The 22281-nt window shown below is 34.6% G+C and overlaps 1 protein-coding gene across 5 annotated transcripts in view; it reads right to left on the bottom strand.

The window, feature by feature from the left end:
* Positions 1 to 4523: 4523 nt before the first annotated feature.
* The window catches only part of LOC138709663 (glyceraldehyde-3-phosphate dehydrogenase-like), a 141447-nt gene continuing 123689 nt past the window's right edge, over positions 4524 to 22281 (bottom strand). For 3 of the 5 annotated variants that reach the window (XM_069840603.1, XM_069840604.1, XM_069840602.1), the window contains 3 exons: positions 16811 to 16971; positions 8409 to 8603; positions 4525 to 6575 (listed from right to left, as the gene is read on the bottom strand). In XM_069840603.1, the coding sequence (XP_069696704.1) occupies positions 6506 to 6575; positions 8409 to 8603; positions 16811 to 16971 (426 nt within the window). In that variant the 3' untranslated portion in view covers positions 4525 to 6505. Of the gene's footprint in view, positions 6576 to 8408; positions 8604 to 16810; positions 16972 to 22281 lie in introns of those variants that run through there. The other 2 variants (XM_069840601.1, XM_069840605.1) reach the window with 2 other exon arrangements.

Raw genomic sequence — 22281 nt, 5'->3', positions numbered from 1 at the left:
GGCCGCCTGGATGGAAGGCCAGCGTGCTAGCATATATTACTGATGTAAATGTTGGCCAAAGAATACTATTTCCTTACACTGATGTAATGCCATCAGATTCTTCTTTGCCATTTTCGTTCGAAAGAAAGCAATTTCAAATACATTTGGCTTTTTGCATAACGATCAGTGAAGCTCAAGACCAAATATTAGGTGAAGTAGGCAATTATTTACCAGAACATATATTCAGTCATGGACAGCTTTATCTCGCATTATCCCTAGCAAAGTCTTGAAACTCTTGATGGTTGAAATCAGGGGCGGCTCTACAATAAGAACTGCAGAGCTGCAGAACCGCCATTTAAATGGACCTGAAAAAATTAAAAATGTAAAACGTGCTTTTATGTAATCTAGTTCATTGTTTTGTTTATTTTTCCAAATCATTCTCCTTCGATTCGAGATTTTACTGTCTGTAGGAGCCTTGAACTGCTCGAGAATTTTAGCTGTAGTGTACTTTTCGGATCTGTGATCGGCAGTTCCTGAAGCTCAACGTAGGGTAGTCGGCAGCAGAAACTGGTTTTCTTCACCGTCCCATAAGACTGCATTAGAGCTGCAACCGAAGCAGCTCTCTCCATATATACAAAAGAACCGCCAACACCCTCATCTCTTTATGACCTGCGTTAGAACACATAGGCTTCTGGACTACTGTATATCATTACAGTTCCAGATTGTTATAATACTGTGGGTGGTGTGATGTGATCAGTCAGTGTGTCTAAGGAAATATTTTATATTAAAAATGAATGAAATGGAAACCTAATCAACTAACCCTTTTCGAAATTAAAAGAGAAATCGCATGTTAACGTAAAAAAATTAGGACGTCCTACACAAATTTAAATATTGAAATTTCTGAAAAAAGTCGAAGAAATCATGTAGCCTACTAGTCATTTTAATATCGAAATGTGTAATGGAAACGATTGGTTTTTTGCTGCGCTCATGAAAACGCTTTCTCCCCACCAGTATATTCTGTTTAGAGGAGAAAATACATGGACAAACACCGGAGTGAAGGATTTAGTTAATTTGACTTAAAAACTAGAAAAGCATGTGGGGCACATCTCCACTACGTGACTAGTTGTACGAGGTGGGAGAGGTGTAGCGCACGGATTGTTGGAGTACAATTTCGGGTGCACAGTCAACTTCCAGAAGGGGCTGTAATTACACGCGTTATCCGATTTAGATGCAATAAACAGCATGAGTTTGCTAAAGACACTATTTTTCATGCAGAACTGCCAACCTTTGTAACCGCGGGCCGCTACTGGTTGAAATAGAACTGAAGGGCAGGCATACAGAAAATGTCACATGGAAAGAAGTTTGAGCAAATGAATGCTATGGAGTAGGATGGGTTCTCTAGTTAGATTTAAAGCACAAAGAAACAATCCATCACTGACGTTGTGAGTGCACCACTTACAGAAAAATATTGTTTCGCTGTTTCTACCAGTATTGACCAATTTTAGAATAACAAATAATTCATATTTCTGTTGATAAGTTGATTTAAATTGACCAAAGATTTTCAAAGAAATTATGAAGCTTTCCGTTCTCAACACAATAACATGATTACGTGATTTATTTAGGGTTGGCATCTGTTGATTCACTCTGTAACGACAGAGAATGGAGCTTGCTTTAAACTTTTTGGGATTTTAAATTTCATAGTATTAAACGATAATTTTATTATTCTTGTCTTAAATACCAGTATGTTGCGTCTAACAAGCAAACGTTCTGATGGGGGCAGATAAAAAAGTTATTTCTTTTTCTTCCACCATGTTAATAATGTCAAAAGAAGTGCTTATACAAATTTTGGCCACTCGACTGCAATTACGAGGGCTGTAAAAAAAATAAGATCGCCAGGGGCCACTAACAGAAAAAAAAAAACACAATTTCATTGGACAAATTTATTGAAACACACACAGCAATTGTTGAGCTATTTTTCAACATATTTTCCATCGGAATTCAGACATTTCTCATATCATGGGATCGACAGAGAGAGGTGCAGACGCAGTCAAACGCTGGTTCTGATCTGAGGCAGCCGACTTCTACGACACAAAAATTGATCCTATGGTGTGACAAATGTCTCAATTCCAGTGGGGGTTGTGTTGACAAATAGCGCAACAATTTCTGTATCTGTTTCAATAAATATTTCTATGCAATTGTGTTTTTTCCTATAAACGGCCCCAGAGAAAATTACTTTCTGGATGGCCTCGTAATTGCGGTCGAGTGGCCAAAATTTGTATAAGCACTTCTTTTGACATTATTAACATGGTGGAAGAAAAAAATTAACTTTTTTATCTGTCCCCATCAGAACGTTTGCTTGTAAGTTATGGGCAAATTTGCAATGTGAAGTTCCCGAAACTTTGCCCTAATGCCCATCTTAAATTCCTGGCTACGCCACTGACATTTTATTAACTTTTCCCTTGAACAGCAGGTTACTCTCTAGAAAGGAACTTTTCGGCACTTTGAGGAAACAAAATCAATTTCTGACAAAGTTTCATATTCAACACTCATCAAACTTATATTATTTAAGCGTGGTTCTGCATGTGATTTATCAATCCATCTTTTATTAATTTTAGCTTTGAAAATGAACGTTCTCCAGTTGGATTGGTCACAAATGTCAGAAAAATTCTAATAGCAATTTTCATACTGGAGAATGCTGACAAAATATTCTCATTTTCATGTACCGTACCGGTAATTGTATATTAAGATCTTTATAATCCTGATCATCACCAGCATATTCGTGCAAAGATTTCATATTCACTTTCAGATATGCAGCAAAGTGGCAACACTCAGATATCAGCTCTACAGAAATAAGATTTTTTAATTTTAGTAGGTTATTTTACAACGCTTTATCAACATCTGAGGTTATTTAGCGTCTGAATGAGATGAAGGTGATAATACCGGTGAAATGAGTCCAGGGTCCAACACCGAAAGTTACCCAGCATTTGCTCATATTGGGTTGAGGGAAAACCCCGGAAAAAACCTCAACCAGGTGACTTGCCCAGACTGGGAATCGAACCCGGGCCACCTGGTTTCGCGGCCAGACGCGCTGACCGTTACTCCACAGGTGTGGACCAGAAATAAGATCTCCGTTATAAAACTTGCAAGATTTTCACAATAACTTACGTCGAAATTTCTGAATTATCTATCACGCAGATTTTTCACAAAACCAAACCTCTAAAAAAATGTCTACATAAGCTTTACTTCGAAGTTCTGAGCTAGAAACCCGAGTATCTATTATCGAAAATAAAGTTTCTATTGTGAGATTTTTTCTTCGCTTAGGCTCCCCATTAAATACTACTTTCACCATCTACAAATGTGAGTATAAAACTACGTCTTGTTTGACACATGTGTCTCGTGATATTCACTCACAACTGTTTTCGCCTATACTTCGGACTCTTCATCATCAAAACAATCCCTCTCTTCCTTGATGAAAATAAAGACTTCAACATCTTAAATGCCACAGACAGATTCACTTTTTCACTCTGCAATAATTTACTCACTCATTATATCTACTGAGAATTACATTTCATATTATTGTCAGAAAAATTGTTTCAAGTTCATCTAGCTTATTGACTAATTCTTTGGCCAGGAGACACGTTTCTAATTGATTTGTCACATCATTGCTCAAAGACTGAAGACTCAATCTGATTTCATTCTATTCAGTGGTGGTTTGTGCAAGGATTAACATTAGTGCTACCAGTATTTTACCTGCTAATGGCGAAAGTTGAATTCCATTCTTGCCTCCGAAATTATTAATAAACTTCACATTTAAATCTTTCATGCTGGTTACCAATCGCTTTTCTATTGATAGCATGGCAAGTACACACAAATGTTCTTTCATTGAATTTCGAAAAAATGTTAATGAGCTTCAGTGAAGAGAAACAGCGTTTTGGTTCTTATGTCGTAGTAATAATAATAATAATAATAATAATAATAATAATAATAATAATAATAATAATAATAACAATAAATTTATTTATTCTGGTGGTGTTAAGACCATCAGGCCTTCTCTTCCATGCCACCAGAAATATGTATATATACAGCGAAAAAACAAACAAAACAAGAACGTTTCCATTATTATATTATTATTATTATTATTATTATTATTATTATTATTATTATTATTATTATTATTATTCTTGTACTATCTTAGTTGTAATCCTTTTTAAATCGTGTCAGCAGATGTCCTGCAATAACAATGTTATAAATTCATAAATATGCCTATAATGTAATCAGAAACTAGCTTAAGACCTAGAAATAAGATTGATGAAGCCATGATTTGTAAAAATCTTTATTGTCAATAAATTACTGCTACTGCCGCCACCGCCACCACTACTATTATTCAATTAATCCATAGAAATATTTTGATAAGTTTTTTATTTCAAGTTCATTTTCTTATTTATTTTGGAAATGAATTACTATAGCCTATATATTAACGAAAATATCATGGAAATGAGAATAATATTATTAGTCAATTCTAAGACATTTATTTTATTTATTTATTTCGAATATTAATGTGCAAAACAACAGCACAAAGCCAATTACAGTTTAGCACAAAATAAAAAACAAAACAAAACAGAACAAATGATTATGAGAATGAATGACAGAAAATGGCAGTGAGATGAAATACACTCAATCAACATTAATCATACACCAAATGCAGCAAAATAAATGGCAATATCTAACAAATAATAAAAGATATTAAATAACAAGTAAGGGTATATCATGCATAAGTAAAATCAAATCAGATCTTGCAAATTGGCACTTTTAATACATCTGGCTATTGGAGAAAGGGATTTAAATAATTTAGTGAAGAAAATTCTTTGACCACGAAAACCTTTCACGGGAATTCTAAGGTAGGTGTTATGTATAAAAGAATCACAATCAATGACACCATTAATAGCATTATTAAAGAAAGTGTAATCAATATCCTGACGTCTCGAATACAGACCGGTACAGTTAAAATATTTACTAGATAGTTCATAATTTAAAGAAGAGGAGTTGGGTACAAATCTGAACGCACAAAGAGAAATGAATTTTCTTTGGATATTTTCTAGTTTAGCTGAATCAGTAGACGTAATAGAGTTCCACGCAACAGATGCATATTCTAATTTAGACCTTACTAAAGCATAATATAATGTAAGTAGTGTATCAGGAGAGGAAAAGGAATAAGTAATAGACCTAATGAGACCAAGCATTCTTAGTGAATGATTAAATAAGTGATCAACATGGTCATGAAAGTACAATTTAGAATCAAGATATATACCGAGATCCTTTATACAGTCCTTCCTGATTATGGCGGCATTCGATAGCGAATAGTTGAACTTTAATGTGAGCTTAGTTGTCTTCCTGGAGAAAGAGATAACGCATGTTTTAGAAATATTAATTTTCATACCGTTATAATCAGACCAACGTTGAATGGCATGTATATCATTTTGAAGTAAATGACAATCAACAAGACTATTAATTTTTCTAAATATTTTTAAATCATCGGCAAAGAGAAGATAATAGGAACAGATGGGCTTACAAATGTCATCGATAAAAAGCAAGAATAATAACGGACCTAGGGTGGAGCCCTGTGGAACACCACAAAGAATAGTGAAAGGATCAGAGAGAGAGTTTCCCAACCGAACACAAGATTGTCTATTGGTTAAATAATTTTCAAACCAGCTAAGATAATTAATGGAAAGTCCAAACTGATCTAATTTACTAATTAAGATTTGATGAGGAACAACATCAAATGCTTTACTGAAATCAAAATAAATGGCATCAATTTGGCCTTGGGATTCAACTGAAGGCATAATAAGATTGAGATAATTGACCAAATTCGTTGTTGTGGATTTGCTTTTAATAAAGCCATGTTGAGCAGGATTTAATTTAGATTTAACATAAAATGAAACATGTTTGTGAATAATTTTTTCAAAAATTTTTGAAAAGTTATTTAGTATTGAAATAGGTCTGTAATTATTAACAGAATGTTTATTGCCATTCTTAAATAACGGAATGACAGATGCTTCCTTCCATAAAGAAGGATAAATACCCGTTCTAAGGCTAAGATTAAAAATAAAAGTTAATAGAGGAATAAGTATTTGAGAACAATCTTTAATAATGAAATTAGGTATGCCATCAGTTCCCATAGATTCATTGGGCTTAAGCCTCCTAATGACATTCAAGACATCTTCACACACAATAACCGGTAAACATAACAATAACTGGTAGAACATAATTATAATAAATATAATACATTAGATTTTTATTTCAAGATCTAAACACATTCATTTCGTCTTTACAGTTATTTCATAAATTTAAATATGTAACACTACATAAATACATACACTAAACATGTACAATTTCACTACAAAAGTACCTACGTAAATCTTTCATTCTGTCAATACTAATCTTTTGAAAATTTAAAATACTCATGCACATATAAAAGCAACGAAATATTTATGTAATGACGTACAGTGTTTAGCAATTATCTACATTAACCTTTTGAATTTATATACTTAATTAAGTCAATTACTCTGTTTGAATATCCATACTCGTTGTCATACCTGGAACAATTAAAACACATTATGTTAGAAAATATGTAATAACGCACCATGTTTAGCAATTACCTACATTAACCTTTTGAATTTCTACACTTAATTAAGTCAATTACTCCATTTGAATACCTATACTTGTCATATCTGAAACAATTAAAACACATTACCAGTATGTTAGAAAATATGTTAGGTCGATAATACTTGCCATGTGCCTGACTGGCATGGCTTTAATACTGTTATTCTGTTATATACAAATCATAGTTTAGAGTGGCTGAATGCGGAGTTTTCACATCTTACCACTGAAAACAATTATCGACAAGAGAAAGAAAGAGTTCGGAATGAGATATATAATCCTATTTATATTGTCCATCATCAATCGCAGTTGCCTGCTACACAGTATCAATATGCCACTTCAGAAAATTGCACCCTTTTCCTTGACTCACATCATAGATTCAATGCTTCTCTCCCCTCTTTCTCTCTCCGTTTGTAACGAAGTAGAATACAGAAATGGTAATGTGATTATATTAATAACCTGGTTAAATTATGATAATGAAAGAAATCTGAACTCACGTTTAATTTTCTGTTTCTAGACATATTGAGAATTTTAAAAACTTGCCTGGAATGATGGCTGGCGTTATCTGTAACCATATATATATTTTTTTTTTTCACGAATAATAAATCAACTTTCATAACATCATGGCAATCAACCTTTGTATCGAAAATATTCTTTGCAGAAAGGTACAAGCAATTTGGTGGTCATCCTTCCTGACCAACACATCTAAAACTATGATCCTATTCTTTCTATAAAATGCAACTTTCAATGCACATGTAGGCCTACTATCAGCCAATTCTCTTTCTACTATGCCATGGGTGTCGCATTATCTTTCATCTAAATAAAATACCCAGTATTCTTTTCGATGCTACGTCTTGTTAAATTTATAAAAATATTCATATCTCCAAGCAATAATTAAGCACATAAAAGATTTTTCTGTCTCTGTCCTGAAATCAACTCTTCTTAAATAAACAAGATAAGAAATATGGTACCTCGAATTAGATTCTTAGGAATAGTTGAAAAGTGTAATTAATTATTTCTTTAAAAGAAAAGTTAAAAATGAATACAGAAAAAATAAATAATTTGCACTAACTCCCATATTTTAAAAATCTTATTCAAGGAAATTCAATCAATATAAAAATGAGCTCAGACACACATTAATCCCGAAGCACTATGATTTTTAATATGTGCTGCTTCAGAATTTCCATATCTAATAAATTTTGACTCTTGACTAAATAACTCTTGAATAAATTGTACTTGTATTCACAAAAACTAATCAGATCATCTCCTTTTCCATTCTAGTCCTCTAGGCATTGAAAAGTAACTAGAGTTCATTCCTGTCTTGACATAGTCTGAAAATTTTCTTAGTCTTTCTGATCCTGGTCTACTCTTTCATGATTCTTAGCTTTTAAAATCATTTCCTGACATTTTCTCTTTCTCTTTCTTATGGTTATTTGAAGTAAGTGTTATTTTATTCCCTAAGTATAAGTCGTAGGTATGATATTTTTCGCCTTTTAACTAAAATATCATCTTTCCCTAGTAAGCAGATTTTCACTTTCTGTGTCCATGAGATAAGAATGAATTTATTTCTGGAAATCTGGAAATAGAATTTAATTTGTTCATGATTATATTACCACCATAAACTCGCAGTAGTATGGAAAAAGTATACTGTTAACTGATTTAAATTGTGCAGATAAGCTAATCAGAAGATTTGCAGAGAGACGATCTTTTTACGTAATTATGGCAGAAAATAAATACCGGTATATATTCTTAATTGTAGCAATACTTACCATGCAATTAGTTTAACGAATCTTTTGTTAAGTGGTATTCCTGCTCTGGCATCAAAGGTCGAAGAATGTGTATCACCGATGAAATCAGAAGATACAACTTGATCTTCCGTGTAACCCAAAATTCCTTTTAATTCTCTCTGAGAAGCTTCTTTAACTTTACCTATGATCTCATCATACGACACATCTTTTCCAAGCCTATAAAAAAAATTATTTATAGTGTGCTTACAGTATGTGTTATAAGCAAGGTTTCTTTCAGGGAGGGTACCTGGGGGGGGGGGGGTGGTATTATCCCCTAGACTGAGTCAATTCCCTTTCCCGCAGAAAAAACTATAGATTTCAAATACAGACATGGTAGTCAGTATAAAGGCATGGACATTCGTAGGAAAATTAACATGTTCTGTTGGAATATTTGTGCGCAGTGTATCTGCAGTAATATGAGATCCAGTACACTGACAAATGCATTCAAATGGTATCGCATTTGATATCGGCAGTACAATATATGACAAAACATCAACGATTCAGGTGGTAGAGGGTGGAACTCTGTATAAAGGCAGTCAGCTCTGTGTGGTGTTAGGGTGTGCGTACTTACCTCTACTGCAGTTAGTAAACAGACAGCATTAGTGACAGTGTTTGTTGTGTACATAAACCACTATTGTGACAATCCCACGCGGAAAACAGTTATCATGCAATGAAAAAGCAAAAATTGGTACGTACAAGGAAATGGGACTCTCTAAACGTCAAATCACCAAGAATTTGAACTGTTCTAGTTCAGTGATTGATAATTTCTTGAGATTGGGTGCATGATATGGAAAGAACGGAAAATATGGGCAAAGTAGAAAATTATCTGAGGCATGGAAACGGTTACTTTTGCGCAAAGCAAGGGTCAAAAACCGTTATTATTCTCAACTTGTTGCTGATTTACAGTTGCTATAGTCGCGACGCTGTTATTCCTGGCGTGACTCCTCCTCTTTGCTTACGTCTTAAGAAGTGAAGGCTCTATAAAGTCTAGGTAGGTAGTATCGTTCGCCATTTTTGTTCTTTCGCTGCTGAGCTACCAGACGAGGGATCTATTTGCTACACCGTTAAACATTATCATGTCGTAGCTCCTATGATAATAAATCAAACGCACTGTAATTCAGCAAATAATTGAGCGGCAAATAACATCCTCGTGTGCTTTCTGCGAACGCCAACGAAAGAGCCAAAATGGCGGGCGATTATATTAAGTATTTATCCAGCCTTAGGAAATGCTTAACATCTTCATCAGCGAATCACAAGACGCACATGTTTAAATGTAGCCGACCTGCAACGTGATTGGCTGCCGGAAATTAGAGCGACTGGACTATAGTAACTGCCAGATGTGTACAACAAATTCTGTCAAATGACAAACATTTTGCATTCAAGAAACGACTGCATAAACCAGCTCTAATACCCAAACATAAACAGTCAGTTGCTGAGAAACAAAAATATCATGAACTTCAAAATGGGATAAAATGATCTTCAGTGATGAGAAGAAGTTTAATTTAGATGGGCCAGATGGATTTCAATATTATTGGCATGATCTGGGAACAGAGCAGCAGGTAAGAATGAGCAGAAATTTTGGTGGCGGAAGTGTTATGATTTGGGCGGCCTTCTGCACTAAAGGTAAATCACATATTGCTTGGCTAAACACTAGAATGAACTCTAACATGTACACTAAGATGCTAGAGACAGAATTGATTAGAATGTAGGAGGACCTAGGGGAAGAAAGTCTAATTTTTCAACAAGATAATGCATCTGTGCATTCTTCTGCTACAACCAGAAAAGTGGTCTGAAGAAAAAGATATTGTTGTCTTGCCCTGGCCTGCTGCACGTAGCTCAGATTCGAATCCTGTGGAAAACCTTTGGGAAATACTTGCAAGGCATGTTTATCGCAATAGAAGACAATTTGAGGTCGTATGTGAGCTGAAAACAATACGAGAAGAGTGGGCAACAATTTAAATGCAAAAACCACAAACCCTAACAAAAACAATGCCTAAGAGACTTTTTAAGGTATTAGGAAGAACAGAGCTTCGACAAAGTACTCACAATGCAATAACACAACAGGAGAGAGAGTGCCTTTATACCAATTTCCATCCAAGAAATGCAAAAAATGCCTTATTTTGTTATTCGTGTTATGAAAGAAACCAATTCTGTCACGATTTTTGTACCATATGTCTTATATCTACTACTTTCATAATAAATTAGATGCATGTATGCGTAAGACATTGTACCTATTACTTTCAGAACAAATGCAGTGCCTTTATATTGATTTCCATTACTGTATTTTAATTTTAATTTTGCACCAATAAAAACGTATCTATTATAAGGCAGTACTTCTCACTTGATATGTCAGAGGAAGAACAATTGAGGACCGTTTTTGCAAAACTTTCTAACTGCAAAATTTGCAAAATTGAGATTTTGATGGATTCGTTAACATAAGGCAGGCCTCTACATGATGTTCAAAGCGTCTTGGTGAAATTGAGTTATTTCTCTTCATTGTAGTGTGTCAAAGTGTGATCGTTTTTTCAAAACTTGCTTTCTGCTATAAGTGAGACATACAGCAAAACTTGCTTACTATAGTGTTTTGTCTCTCCTGTAAAATTGAGTTTTTTTCAGTTAGCAAGTTTTGCAAAAACGGTCCTCAATTGTTTGTATACATCTGAAGTCTGATTAGTGTAATATGTAGCTAGTCAGTGATGTGTGCAATGGAGGGGGAAAGGAACTGGCCACTGTATCCCATTATCTCTGACTTAGTTGTCTCATGAGAAATGTCTTATTGATGTCACTTTTGAGATTCAAACCTATCTTCAAACAGTTACTTAAACAACAAAAAAATTTCGGAATATGTATTATATGACTTTCTTGTGTTAAATTCTATCGTACCTGGTTTACATGTTTCAGAGTTCTGACGGATGACCCATAAAAGGTCGAAACATGTAAACCAGGTACGGTAGAATTTAACACAAGAAAGTCATATAATACACATATTACCAAAAAGTGCTTTCCATACTACATTCCTTAAACAGCATTCGACAATTCCTTCCACTATCACTCAAGAAAATACTAGTGGAAACACTAGTAATGCCCCACTTCGATTATTGTGATTTTCTACTGACTGACCTCAATGTTAACCAGTCGCAAAAATTACAACGTGTTCATAATTCTTGTGTTCGCTTCGTCTGCGATGTCCGTCACGCTGACCACATTACCCCATCCTTCCAAACTTAAACTGGCTACGGCTTAACGAACGTAGAAATTTTCATTCTCTTGTTCTCCTTTTCCAAGTCCTTCACACTTCTACACCTACCTACCTTGCCTCCCATTTCAGTTACCTGTCATCATATCATAATCTCTTCACACACAACCAAAATAGCCGCATACTAGCCATACCAACACATAAGACATCATCATATTCATCATCACACAATCTCGCTCTCGCGCTTGTGGAATACCCTACCCAGTGACATCAGAGACTGTCGGAATTTAATAGCGTTCAAAAGCAAACTTATTAAGCATTTTCTTACTGCGTAGAGTAGGTTTAATTTTTACTTAATCAATAAAAGAAATGCTTCTCTCTTCTTAACTTTTACAATAAACTGTCTAGCTTTTATTAATCAGTTAATCTTTTAGTACTTTGATTTTTATTGTATTTGTAAATTTAATATTAATTATAATTATAATTGTAATTGCATTCTTAATATTGTAGTTGTAATCCCCTGGTAGAGGGGAAGAGAAGGCCTGATGGCCTTATCTCTACCAGGTTAAATAAATAAATAAATATTCCGAAGTGATACAGTGTTAAAAGTTGTATAATCAAGATGTATAACAAAAAATGTAAATTTTCTTCCAACACAACAACCAATAACAACATAATGAGCAAAAATGGAAAATTACTCCTTATAGACAGTTAAATTTGTTCAGCTAAACTCTGCACAGTTGTGCTAGTCAGTTTAAAAATACCAGCAGGCAGTTATAATTGTAATACTGTGATTGTGATTGTGTCTGTGTCTAATGATTATATTGTGGAATAATTAAAAATACTAGTAGGCAGTTGAGTGTGATTGTGTCTAGTGCAGTGGCAGGTGATTGGCTGAGGCAAGTGAGGCTGGGCCTCAGTCACTTTGCTTCCTTAAACTTTAAGGGTGGTAATCATAGACATTTCGCAGCACGCGCTAAGAGCGTACTAAGCTAGCCCCGGCTATCCACTGGTTACTAGTACAGAATTCAAATCATATCCTATCGCTAACACTGGTTTATGAATACGAAAAACGCTGATAATCCACCGAAAGCCCACGCTAAAAATGTCTATGAATACGGCCCTAAAATTTTAGTGATTTTTAGTAGTATATAACATATTATATTAATTATTTGAATGAAATGTATAGAGTTGTAGACGTAAAAGAAAACTTTGTGATGTATACAGGGTGAACTGTAAATAGTGTTATTGATTTCAAGGGATTATTCCTTGAGTTATTGAAAACAAAAAAGTTTAAGACAATTTTGCTCCTTTGTGCTTCCTTTTGGAGAAAAAAATAATTTTATATGAAATATTTCATAGCGTATTTTTGGGAAAGCTATTGAATTAATTCCCAATATGCTCAGTAAGTTTAAGAGAGGAGTGTATTATAATAATGAACAATTGAAAGAATTTTAGTTTTGTCCTTTAAATGTGCAGAAATTTGATCCAAACCAATGTAAGTTTTTGTTCCGCAAAGGAATTTTAAAACCTGCTGTGCTGTGACAACACTGTAAAGCTGCCTGGACAGATGCAGTTTGCGTATGCAAGGAATGGTTGAGACAACGAGACCGATTATTACTTAAAAAATTAAAGTGGGAGGTAACTATTTCTAACTAGCTGAAGAAAATACTCGTAGTACGACAAAAGGAGAATTTTAAAATCATTAATTACATTTTGTTTTGTTTCAACATGAGTTCCCAGGTGAAAACATTCCTAACAGACCAACAGTGGAAAAGTTTGAAAAAACAGGCCCTGTTCTGATTAAAAATAAAATCTGGTATGCATCACGTTCTCACTGAAGAGAAATTCGATTGAAACAGGTGTCAAGACCGAACAAACTCTGCAAAAATCTCTAGCTCAGGAAACTAGGGTATCCAAATCGTCATCAGCGAGAGCAACTAATAAACTTCACTTATATCTATACAAAACACAAGTGAACCATAAATTAAGCAAATATGATTCGACCTCCAGCCTCGAGAAAAATTACTGCAGTTTTGGTTTCTCCAGTCTGTGTAGGATAAATAAATAAATTTAATTAATTAATACATAAATAAATAAACAGATAAACAAAGAAACAAGTAAATAAATAATAAATATTATATATATATGTATATATATATATATATATATATATATACACACACACACATCTCTATAATATATTTGTTTCTTTGTGTGTTATTTACTTCTTTGCTTATTTATTTATTTATTATTTTTAATGTATTTTTGCCTTAAAACATATATGCAAGGCAACATCTTAAATACTCGTATAATAAAATATCTTTGGGTCGTCCAAAGAAGAGGTGGCTTGAGAACACCAGTGTTTCATTCAGACCATTAACATTTCTTCAAGGACTGACCATTAACAGTTCTTCAAGGACTAATACGTGAAAGGATTATGATGACGATGATGATGATGATGATGATGATAATGATGATACTATAGTTTCAAATCATATAATTTACTTATGCTATTATAAAAGCTGAAGTATTAAAGCTGATTTGATCTTCCTCCTAAATGTCGGAAATGAGAGATCTTTAATGTGTACCAAAAGCCTGTTAAACAAATGGCGAGAATAAACTTCAAAGCTATTTTGTATAGTGGCATACCTGCATTTATTCATATAAATATTTGAGTTATTTCGAGTAGAATAGTCCCTGATTACGAATATATTCGTAATCAGGGGAATAGTCATGTTATCTAAAAACAAATCTTAAGATTGACATTTCCTCTAACATAAAGGTGGCAGACTAAGACAAAAATTGAAGGCAAAGTAAGTAAGTCTATCTGTATAAAGAGTGGTTTACAATACACTCTAGGGATCTCCATAGATTATTTATTGTAACAGCTCTCTTTTGCAGAAGAAAAATCTTTTGAGATGAAATATGATTACCGTATAAGACAATTTCTTAATTTAAATGACTACGATGTAATATATTGGCAAAATACACTGTCACTAAGGTTTCAATAATTGAAACACTGTGTTTAAGTACATGTAACATAAATAAACCTTAGCTTATTTTACTTTCAATAAAATTGATATGTGATTTCCATCCAAGGCCAGACTCAAGGTTAATGCCCAAATATTTAATTGAGAAATCTGGATTTGTCACACTTTTATTTAAACTAAAATTTAACCTATCAGTTTTATGTAGGCTATAAAGCAAGACTATTAGCGTCACAACATTCAGTTTCGTTAGTCACGTCAGGTTTAATATTAGTTGTTGTTTAATCAATTGTCCGAAGACCTCTTAAGTGGCACCAATAAATCATCACTCATGAGACAACTACGCCAGTAGATAATAGGATAGGGTAGGAGTTCCTTTCCCCCTACATTGCATATAGTTGTGGACAAAACATAATGTCCTTAGTTCCAGGAATTATTCGAGGGACTCAACCCTTACCACTTACTGTAAATATCAGTGAACAAAAGGCACCCTTCTCTCACAACTACCTTCTATTGTAAAAATCGCTGAGAAATTTGATTTGCCTTCGGAGAGTGGAGTGGGACAAGGGCGTTATAATTTGTCTGGAACTATACATCGCTGACTAGCAACATATTACACTAATCAGACAATTGAGATGCTCAGCGCACAAATGGCCCAACTCACAAAATCTGCATATTGAGTTTATTGCTTTAAAGGGCTCCGCATATTGTTTGCTTCAAAGTGTTAATCGGCCTAATCATTATTTCCAGTTTTTTTTCATAAGATTTCAGCACAATTTTCGTTTGTGTATCGTATTTTGCGCACTGTTACAAAGAGGTAAAGTGGAAATATAATTTTATGGGTTGGGCCATTTGTGGGCTGAGTGCCTCAATATATATAAAGTGAGATTAGATCTCTGTTTGTATGTACAATATTAATAACAAGGTAGTCAACAAACAAAATGTGTTTCAAGACTCTCATCACGAAGGTAAGTCATTTTAATCAGGAGGTTTGAGGAAACTGGTTCTGTTGCTGATAAAAAATCTGGAAGACCAAATGCAATCAATGATGTCATAGTTGCTGAGAGTAATGAAATAAGTAACCTACCAGCAGGAATAATTATAATGGAATTAGTAGTGTTAGGTGATCAGGCATCTTTAAATGAGTTATAACTTAGCACAGTTTGGAGTATTCTAAGAAAATATCTTAGCCTATGTCCACATAAATTAAAATCAGTGTTTTCACTAAAAAAAAAGTGATAAGCAAAAAATATACTCGTATGATTTTGCTTTATTTGTGCTAGGAAATTCAACTTAATGATCACTGATTAGACAAAATTTTATAGGCAGACGAAGCACACATCTTTCTTAATGGCAGAGTTAACATATGTAATTGTACAATTTTGTCTGAAAATGACCCCCAGGTTTTAAAAGTCACTATATGGTGTGGTTTCACTTCGCAATTCATTATTTGTCCATATTTCTTCGAAGAAGACAACAATGGAATAAAAGAGACTGTCACAGTAAACAGGGAGCACTACAGTACCTACAGAACTTCGTCACCCTTAACTGAGGAATCATGATCTGAAAAACATAATCTTCGTAAAAAATGGCGCACCATCCCACTTTTACAATCCTACAAAATAATTAATTACATGTATCATTAGGCACTTTCCAACCACATGCCCTCCATGATCTCCAGATCCCAATGCGATCAACTCTTGACTGTGGGGTTACCTTAAAGTTTTCGTGGCACACCCAACAACCCTAAAGCAACTGTAAAATCTATCTCGCAAGAAGTCGGGAATATTCCAAGACATTACCTGCAAAATGCTGTGTATAGTGTTGTAGAAAGAATGGTGTTTGTTGAACAAGAGAACAGCAGACATATACCTAATATTTTGTGAAATCCAAGAAACCCCAATGTTTGCTCAACACAGTGATGATTTTATTTATTTTCTATACCTCATAATTTATAATAGTACTGTATTTATAATGCTTTAAAGTTTGAAGTGACCTTTGTATGACCATACAATTTTGTAATATAGTTTCGCAATAGTTTAATTAGAAATTTGAAAATCACTCAATCATTTCCTAAATAAAATATTCAATATAAAATACGAATTTACAACAAAATAAATTAATTTAAACATGTAAACTGAACAAAATATCTTACCTAGTTAGAAAGTACGCAAAGAGAGTGACCGTTTATAATTTACCTGACTGTCAGATCCACAACAGACACATTACTCACAGGGACACGGAAAGCCATTCCAGTCAGTTTTCCAACTAGGGATGGTATTACCTTGGTCACAGCCTTTGCAGCTCCTGTTGCAGCTGGGATAATGTTCTGCGTTGCTCCCCGTCCATCACGCCATAGCTATGTAAAGAACATACCAAATTTAGATTTAGATTATGTTTTATTTAACGATGCTCACACTCATTATTCACAATTTGCAAATAAGGAAACTAAGTAATGTACCATGGGAATATAACATATATTAAGTTCCGTGTAGACTTCGAAAATAACAAAGTACAATGTTAGATATCATTCTGTTCACCATGAGCACGTTCAAATATTCTTAAAATTGTTGTGCACTTAATTTTGTATGGTCGGCTTGGGTGGCGCAGTCGGTAGAGTGTTGGCTTTTTTGCCCGAGGTTTCGGGTTCGATCCCGACCCAGGTCGATGGCATTTAAGAGTGCTTAAATGCGACAGGCTCATGTCAGTAGATTTACTGACATGTAAAAGAACTCCTGTGGGACAAAATTCCGGCACACTGGCGATGCTGATATAACCTCGACAGTTGATATTTAATTTTAATGAAGAATATAAGAATTTATAAATAATAAAAGTATAATACATAATTGAACAACTAAGAGAAAAGGAAACTAAAAATAAATTAATTTTATTCATAACTGCTATCTAAACTGGCCTTTCTCTTACCGTCCTTAGCAACCTAAACAATGGCTTTATTCACAGCAGTGAATTAACATTTTTTAAATCACTCTCTCCATTATAACTAACACTTTAACAATAATAAAATCCATACAAGCATTCACTTATAACTTCTGCACAAACAACACATTACAAAGAAAAGGCGTACAAATTTAAAAATTAAATTTAAATACCAATAATGGATAAAACATTGTATAGCACACGAGTGTAAATAGATTTTATGAGTTCGTGGAAATTATTATAGTGAAAAATTTAGCGGCCAATGTGAAGCTGATCACATTGAGCACTAAAATTTTCACTCGTGCATAAAATCTAATTTTACTCTCTTATACTACAAATTACTATTTTGCATACTACTATATTGTTGTTCTTTAGTCAACTATCCGAAGACAGCTTTGGACCCCACAAGTCAACACTCATGAGGCATGCATTGTGCATTGTGCGTAATCTCGAAATCCAGCAAGCTAGCCACTAAAGCAGCCACCAGAGCGCATTATTTCCAATAAGTGAGAACGCAGGGTAGCCATCAGTGCTTCCAACTTGGAATCCATCACAGAAACAAGCACCGTGGGAACCAGGCTTTAGTTTATTGATGACCCAAATAAATGGAAGTGTTAACTTTTTTTGGAAGCACTATGGTTTGCCTGCTTGAGTAGACTCTGTGGTCATTTGACTGATACGTTTTATTAGATCAGGGATCTTGATATTAAATTTATTGATGCGACAGAAGTGGTCGTTATGACTGCTTTCGCCAGAGAATCTGCTAGTATCTCGTTTCATTGTATGCTTTGTGTCCTGGTATCTATATTAATTTTATTTTATTCTGTTTTCAGTTGTTTGATATTTATTACTATGCAGAGAATCTTTGCTGAGAGAACATTATTTTTTACTTTTTTTTATGGCACTCAATTTAAGCAAAAGTAACTACCAAATATTTTCACTTGGTAAAAAAGAAAGAGAATTCAATATCCAACATCTTCCTAGGACTTATGAATCCAAATATCTTGGAGTTATTTTCGATAGTAAGTTAACATGGAGCAACCATTTGAAATACATTTCTGAAAAAGCTCGTAAAAGATTTTCCCTTCTAAAAAGACTAACAGGAAAGAAATGGGGATGCTCCAGGAATACTTTGAACACTACATACAAAATGTTTATACAGCTAGTGCTGACATACTGCGGAGAAATTTTAATTACTTCCCCTAGGCTCATTACTAGTGGAATCAAAACAACTCCAATAGATTCTATGAGATTCCTCACTAATATTAACAGCATCAAAATGACAACAAAAGAAAAAGCACTGATTCAATATGAAAAACTTATCAGATTACCAGGAAACAATTGGCATTCACACAGTCCTCTCTGTAGATTGAAAACTCAAAAAAGTTTCATATCCATGGTTCAAGAATTAAAACAGAAAATCAATATCCCGAATTTAAAAGAAAACTTACAAATTAAACCAAATCCTTTAACTCTATTAAATATAGAATATAATCTAACTTTAACAGAAGAAATACAGAAATCAAAAGTAAACACTAAACTAATGAAACAATTGTCTTTAGAGACAATTAATATTAGGTACCCTCCACAAAACTGGCTTCATTTATACACCGACGGATCCTTGATCTCCAGAGAACAAGGTGCCAGTGCAGGTGTTACGTGCTGTCTCTTCTCACTTTATAGATCTCTTGGATATGGAACAACACGTTTTGATGGAGAAATCGTTGCAATAAGTGAAAGTCTCAGGAATCTTCTATGCCACATCAATAAATTTAAGAATGCAGTTATATTGTCAGACTCCAAAGCAGCTATTCTATCAATAGTCTCTAAACACACACCTTAATCTCAAACAGCAGAAATAACTAAAATGCTCTCTCAATTAATATCACTCAATAAAAGAATTGTATTCCAATAGATACCATCCCATTGTGGAATCCTGGGAAACGAGAATGCGGATGCTTTAGCAAAGAAGGGCAGCACTGCTACTTACAGACCTGTTACTAAATCTACGTATTACTCTGTGAAAAGATTTATTAAATCTACATACTTAGACTTCAACAAACAAAATTTGATAACACAATCACAAGGGAAAAAAAAAGGAACTCTCTGCATCATAATCCACAGTTAATTCCCGATTTACCATGAAAATCGTCTGTAGCTGCATTTAGATTGGCAACAGGCCATGATTGTTTGGCCAAACACCTGCATAGAATTGGAATATATCAGTCCCCTAACTGCTCATTGTGCAACTCAAACCAAGAAATGGATTCGGAACACGTCAAAATCTGTGCTTCAGTGGCTGACCATGATAATATCTTTGAAAAATATTAGAGTGCAAGAGGTCAAATGACTTTATTGTCAAACGCCTGGCATTAGAAAACAACAACAACAACAACTTTTTTTATAGCAAAAAGGGCAATGGACTTATCTGTGAGGTGTTTTACCGAAAGTAGAGCCTGCCAAATACCAAATAATTCTGCTGTACAAATGAATGATAGTTGATAGTGTTTGATCTTCCCACTAACTGCCATTGTTGTGTTAACAAACGCTGTAAATCACACCTTTGCTGGATTTGGACCCATCGGCGTAGAGCTCACTGAAGCAACCGTGGAGGGAGAAGCAACTGTACCGCAGACCGCACACTTCATTGGTCTAACGGACCAGTGTTCCAACCCTACGGAATTTTGTAAACATCTACGGATACACGGATTTTTCAACTGAATCTACAGACTTTTTTGGATCAGATTTTATTTCAATTTTTAAATGAGAAATGCATTAGTAGTTTTCTTCAGAGGACTGTACCTTATTTTGTGCCAAACGACAGTAACAACATCAACAAGAATGAACATTCTTAATTTGCATCTACACGGTTCAATTTTCCATGCGTGTACGCATGCAGTCTCGGAAGAATATTGAAAGAATAAAGTTTAAAACATGCGTTCAATTAAGGTGCATGAAGATTTTGTGTCTACATGGTGCGCCATTTTAAACGTCATTTTTATTATGTATATAATTTACATTAATTTAATTAATATTAAATATCAATCTTACATGCATTGCTTGAATGTGTGAAGTTGAAACAAAAGTTTAACCATGTAGATGCACCTTTAAGGTGGAGAATTTAAATGAGGAATTGCCAATCAGGTGCGATGCCTGCATCTGCTTATCAAGTGTCAATGGCTGGATTAGTGCAGAGTCAGACTGCCGAGGTGCCGAGCCATGAAGAGCGATTATTATTATTATTATTATTATTATTATTATTATTATTATTATTATTATTATTATTATTATGAGTAATTTTTACTTATCGTGCTTTATTATAATTTTAGGTAAATCTTATGTCCAAAAATAAAGAAGTAAATTTAAAGATACGATGGAAAGGTATGATGTCATTACGTCACAAGGTAGTTACATATAGGGTCATCAAAAAAGAAAAATATAATATATTCTGAAATACAGTTCAGATTGGGAAGATCATAAATGGCGTCCACACCTGTGGAATAACAGTTAGCGCATCTGGCCGCGAAACCAGGTGACCTGGGTTTGATTCCCGGTAGGGGCAAGTTACTTGGTTGAGGGTTTTTCCGGGGTTTTCCCTCAACCCAATATAAGCATGTAACTATTGGTGTTGGACCCTGGACTCATTTCACTGGCATTATCATCTTCATCTCATTCAGATGCTAAATAACCTAAGATGTTGATAAAGCGTCGTAAAATAACATACTAAAAAAAATCATAAATGGCTTGCTAAGAGCAAGAAGGGCAGTTATTACTTTTTTTAAGCTTGTTAGTGTGACAATTTGGGTAGTGCTACTGAAATAAAGCTGCATGAATAGAGCCTCAAAATCTCCGGATTTTATACCCAATCTGTGGAATTTTTAGCAGTCATCTACGGATTTTCAGACACAAAAGGTTGGCAATGCTGTAAGGGACCAACACTCGGCACAGTTCTCCGACCCGACAGGTTCGGTAGTCAAATAATCAAGCATAGTGAATACTTTCAAGGGAAAAATTGTTCCGGAGCCAGGTATCGATCCCGGGACCTTCGGCTGAGTGCAGCAACGGTCTACCGACTGAGTTACCGAGGAACATCACCTGACACCGTCTCAATTTTTCCCTTTGTCTTGTCAGTCCACTCGAGGTATGTGGATATAAAAGGAAAAATTGAGATGGTGTGGGTGAAGTTCTTGGGTAGCTCAGTCAGTTGAGTGTTGATGCGCTCTGCCAAAGGTCCTGGAATCGATACCTGGCCCCGGAACAATTTCTTTCTTCAAATTATTCAAGCTTGTTTCAAGCTAGATTTGCATAACATATACGTTACTGTAGGTACATTAACAGAAAACCACAATTTCAAGTCACACAGAGTTTGTGTGCACTTGATGTGAGTTTCTGGCGTCTTGTCAGCCCACTCGAGGTGTGTGGATATAAAGGGAAAAATTGAGACGATGTCGGGTGAAGTGCCTGGGTGGCTCAGTGGATAGAGTGTTGGTGCGCTCAGCCTAAGGTCCTGGGATCGATACCCGACCCTGGAACAATTTTTCCCCTGAAATTATTCAAGTCTGCTTCACAGTGAGCTTTACCTAAAAGCTAGATTTGCATAATCAAGCATAGTACTCCGGCCTGGGAGATTAGGTAGTTGGACTCCCTTGACAATTGATAGCACAGATCACACACACGGTTGATAGAGTTGATCTCAGGCAGAGACCATGTCGAGGGTGAAGTACTGGGAATG

This window comes from Periplaneta americana, chromosome 11 (genome assembly GCF_040183065.1).
Source record: "Periplaneta americana isolate PAMFEO1 chromosome 11, P.americana_PAMFEO1_priV1, whole genome shotgun sequence".
Taxonomy (NCBI): domain Eukaryota; kingdom Metazoa; phylum Arthropoda; class Insecta; order Blattodea; family Blattidae; genus Periplaneta; species Periplaneta americana.
This window is presented reverse-complemented; position numbering and strand designations above follow the sequence as displayed.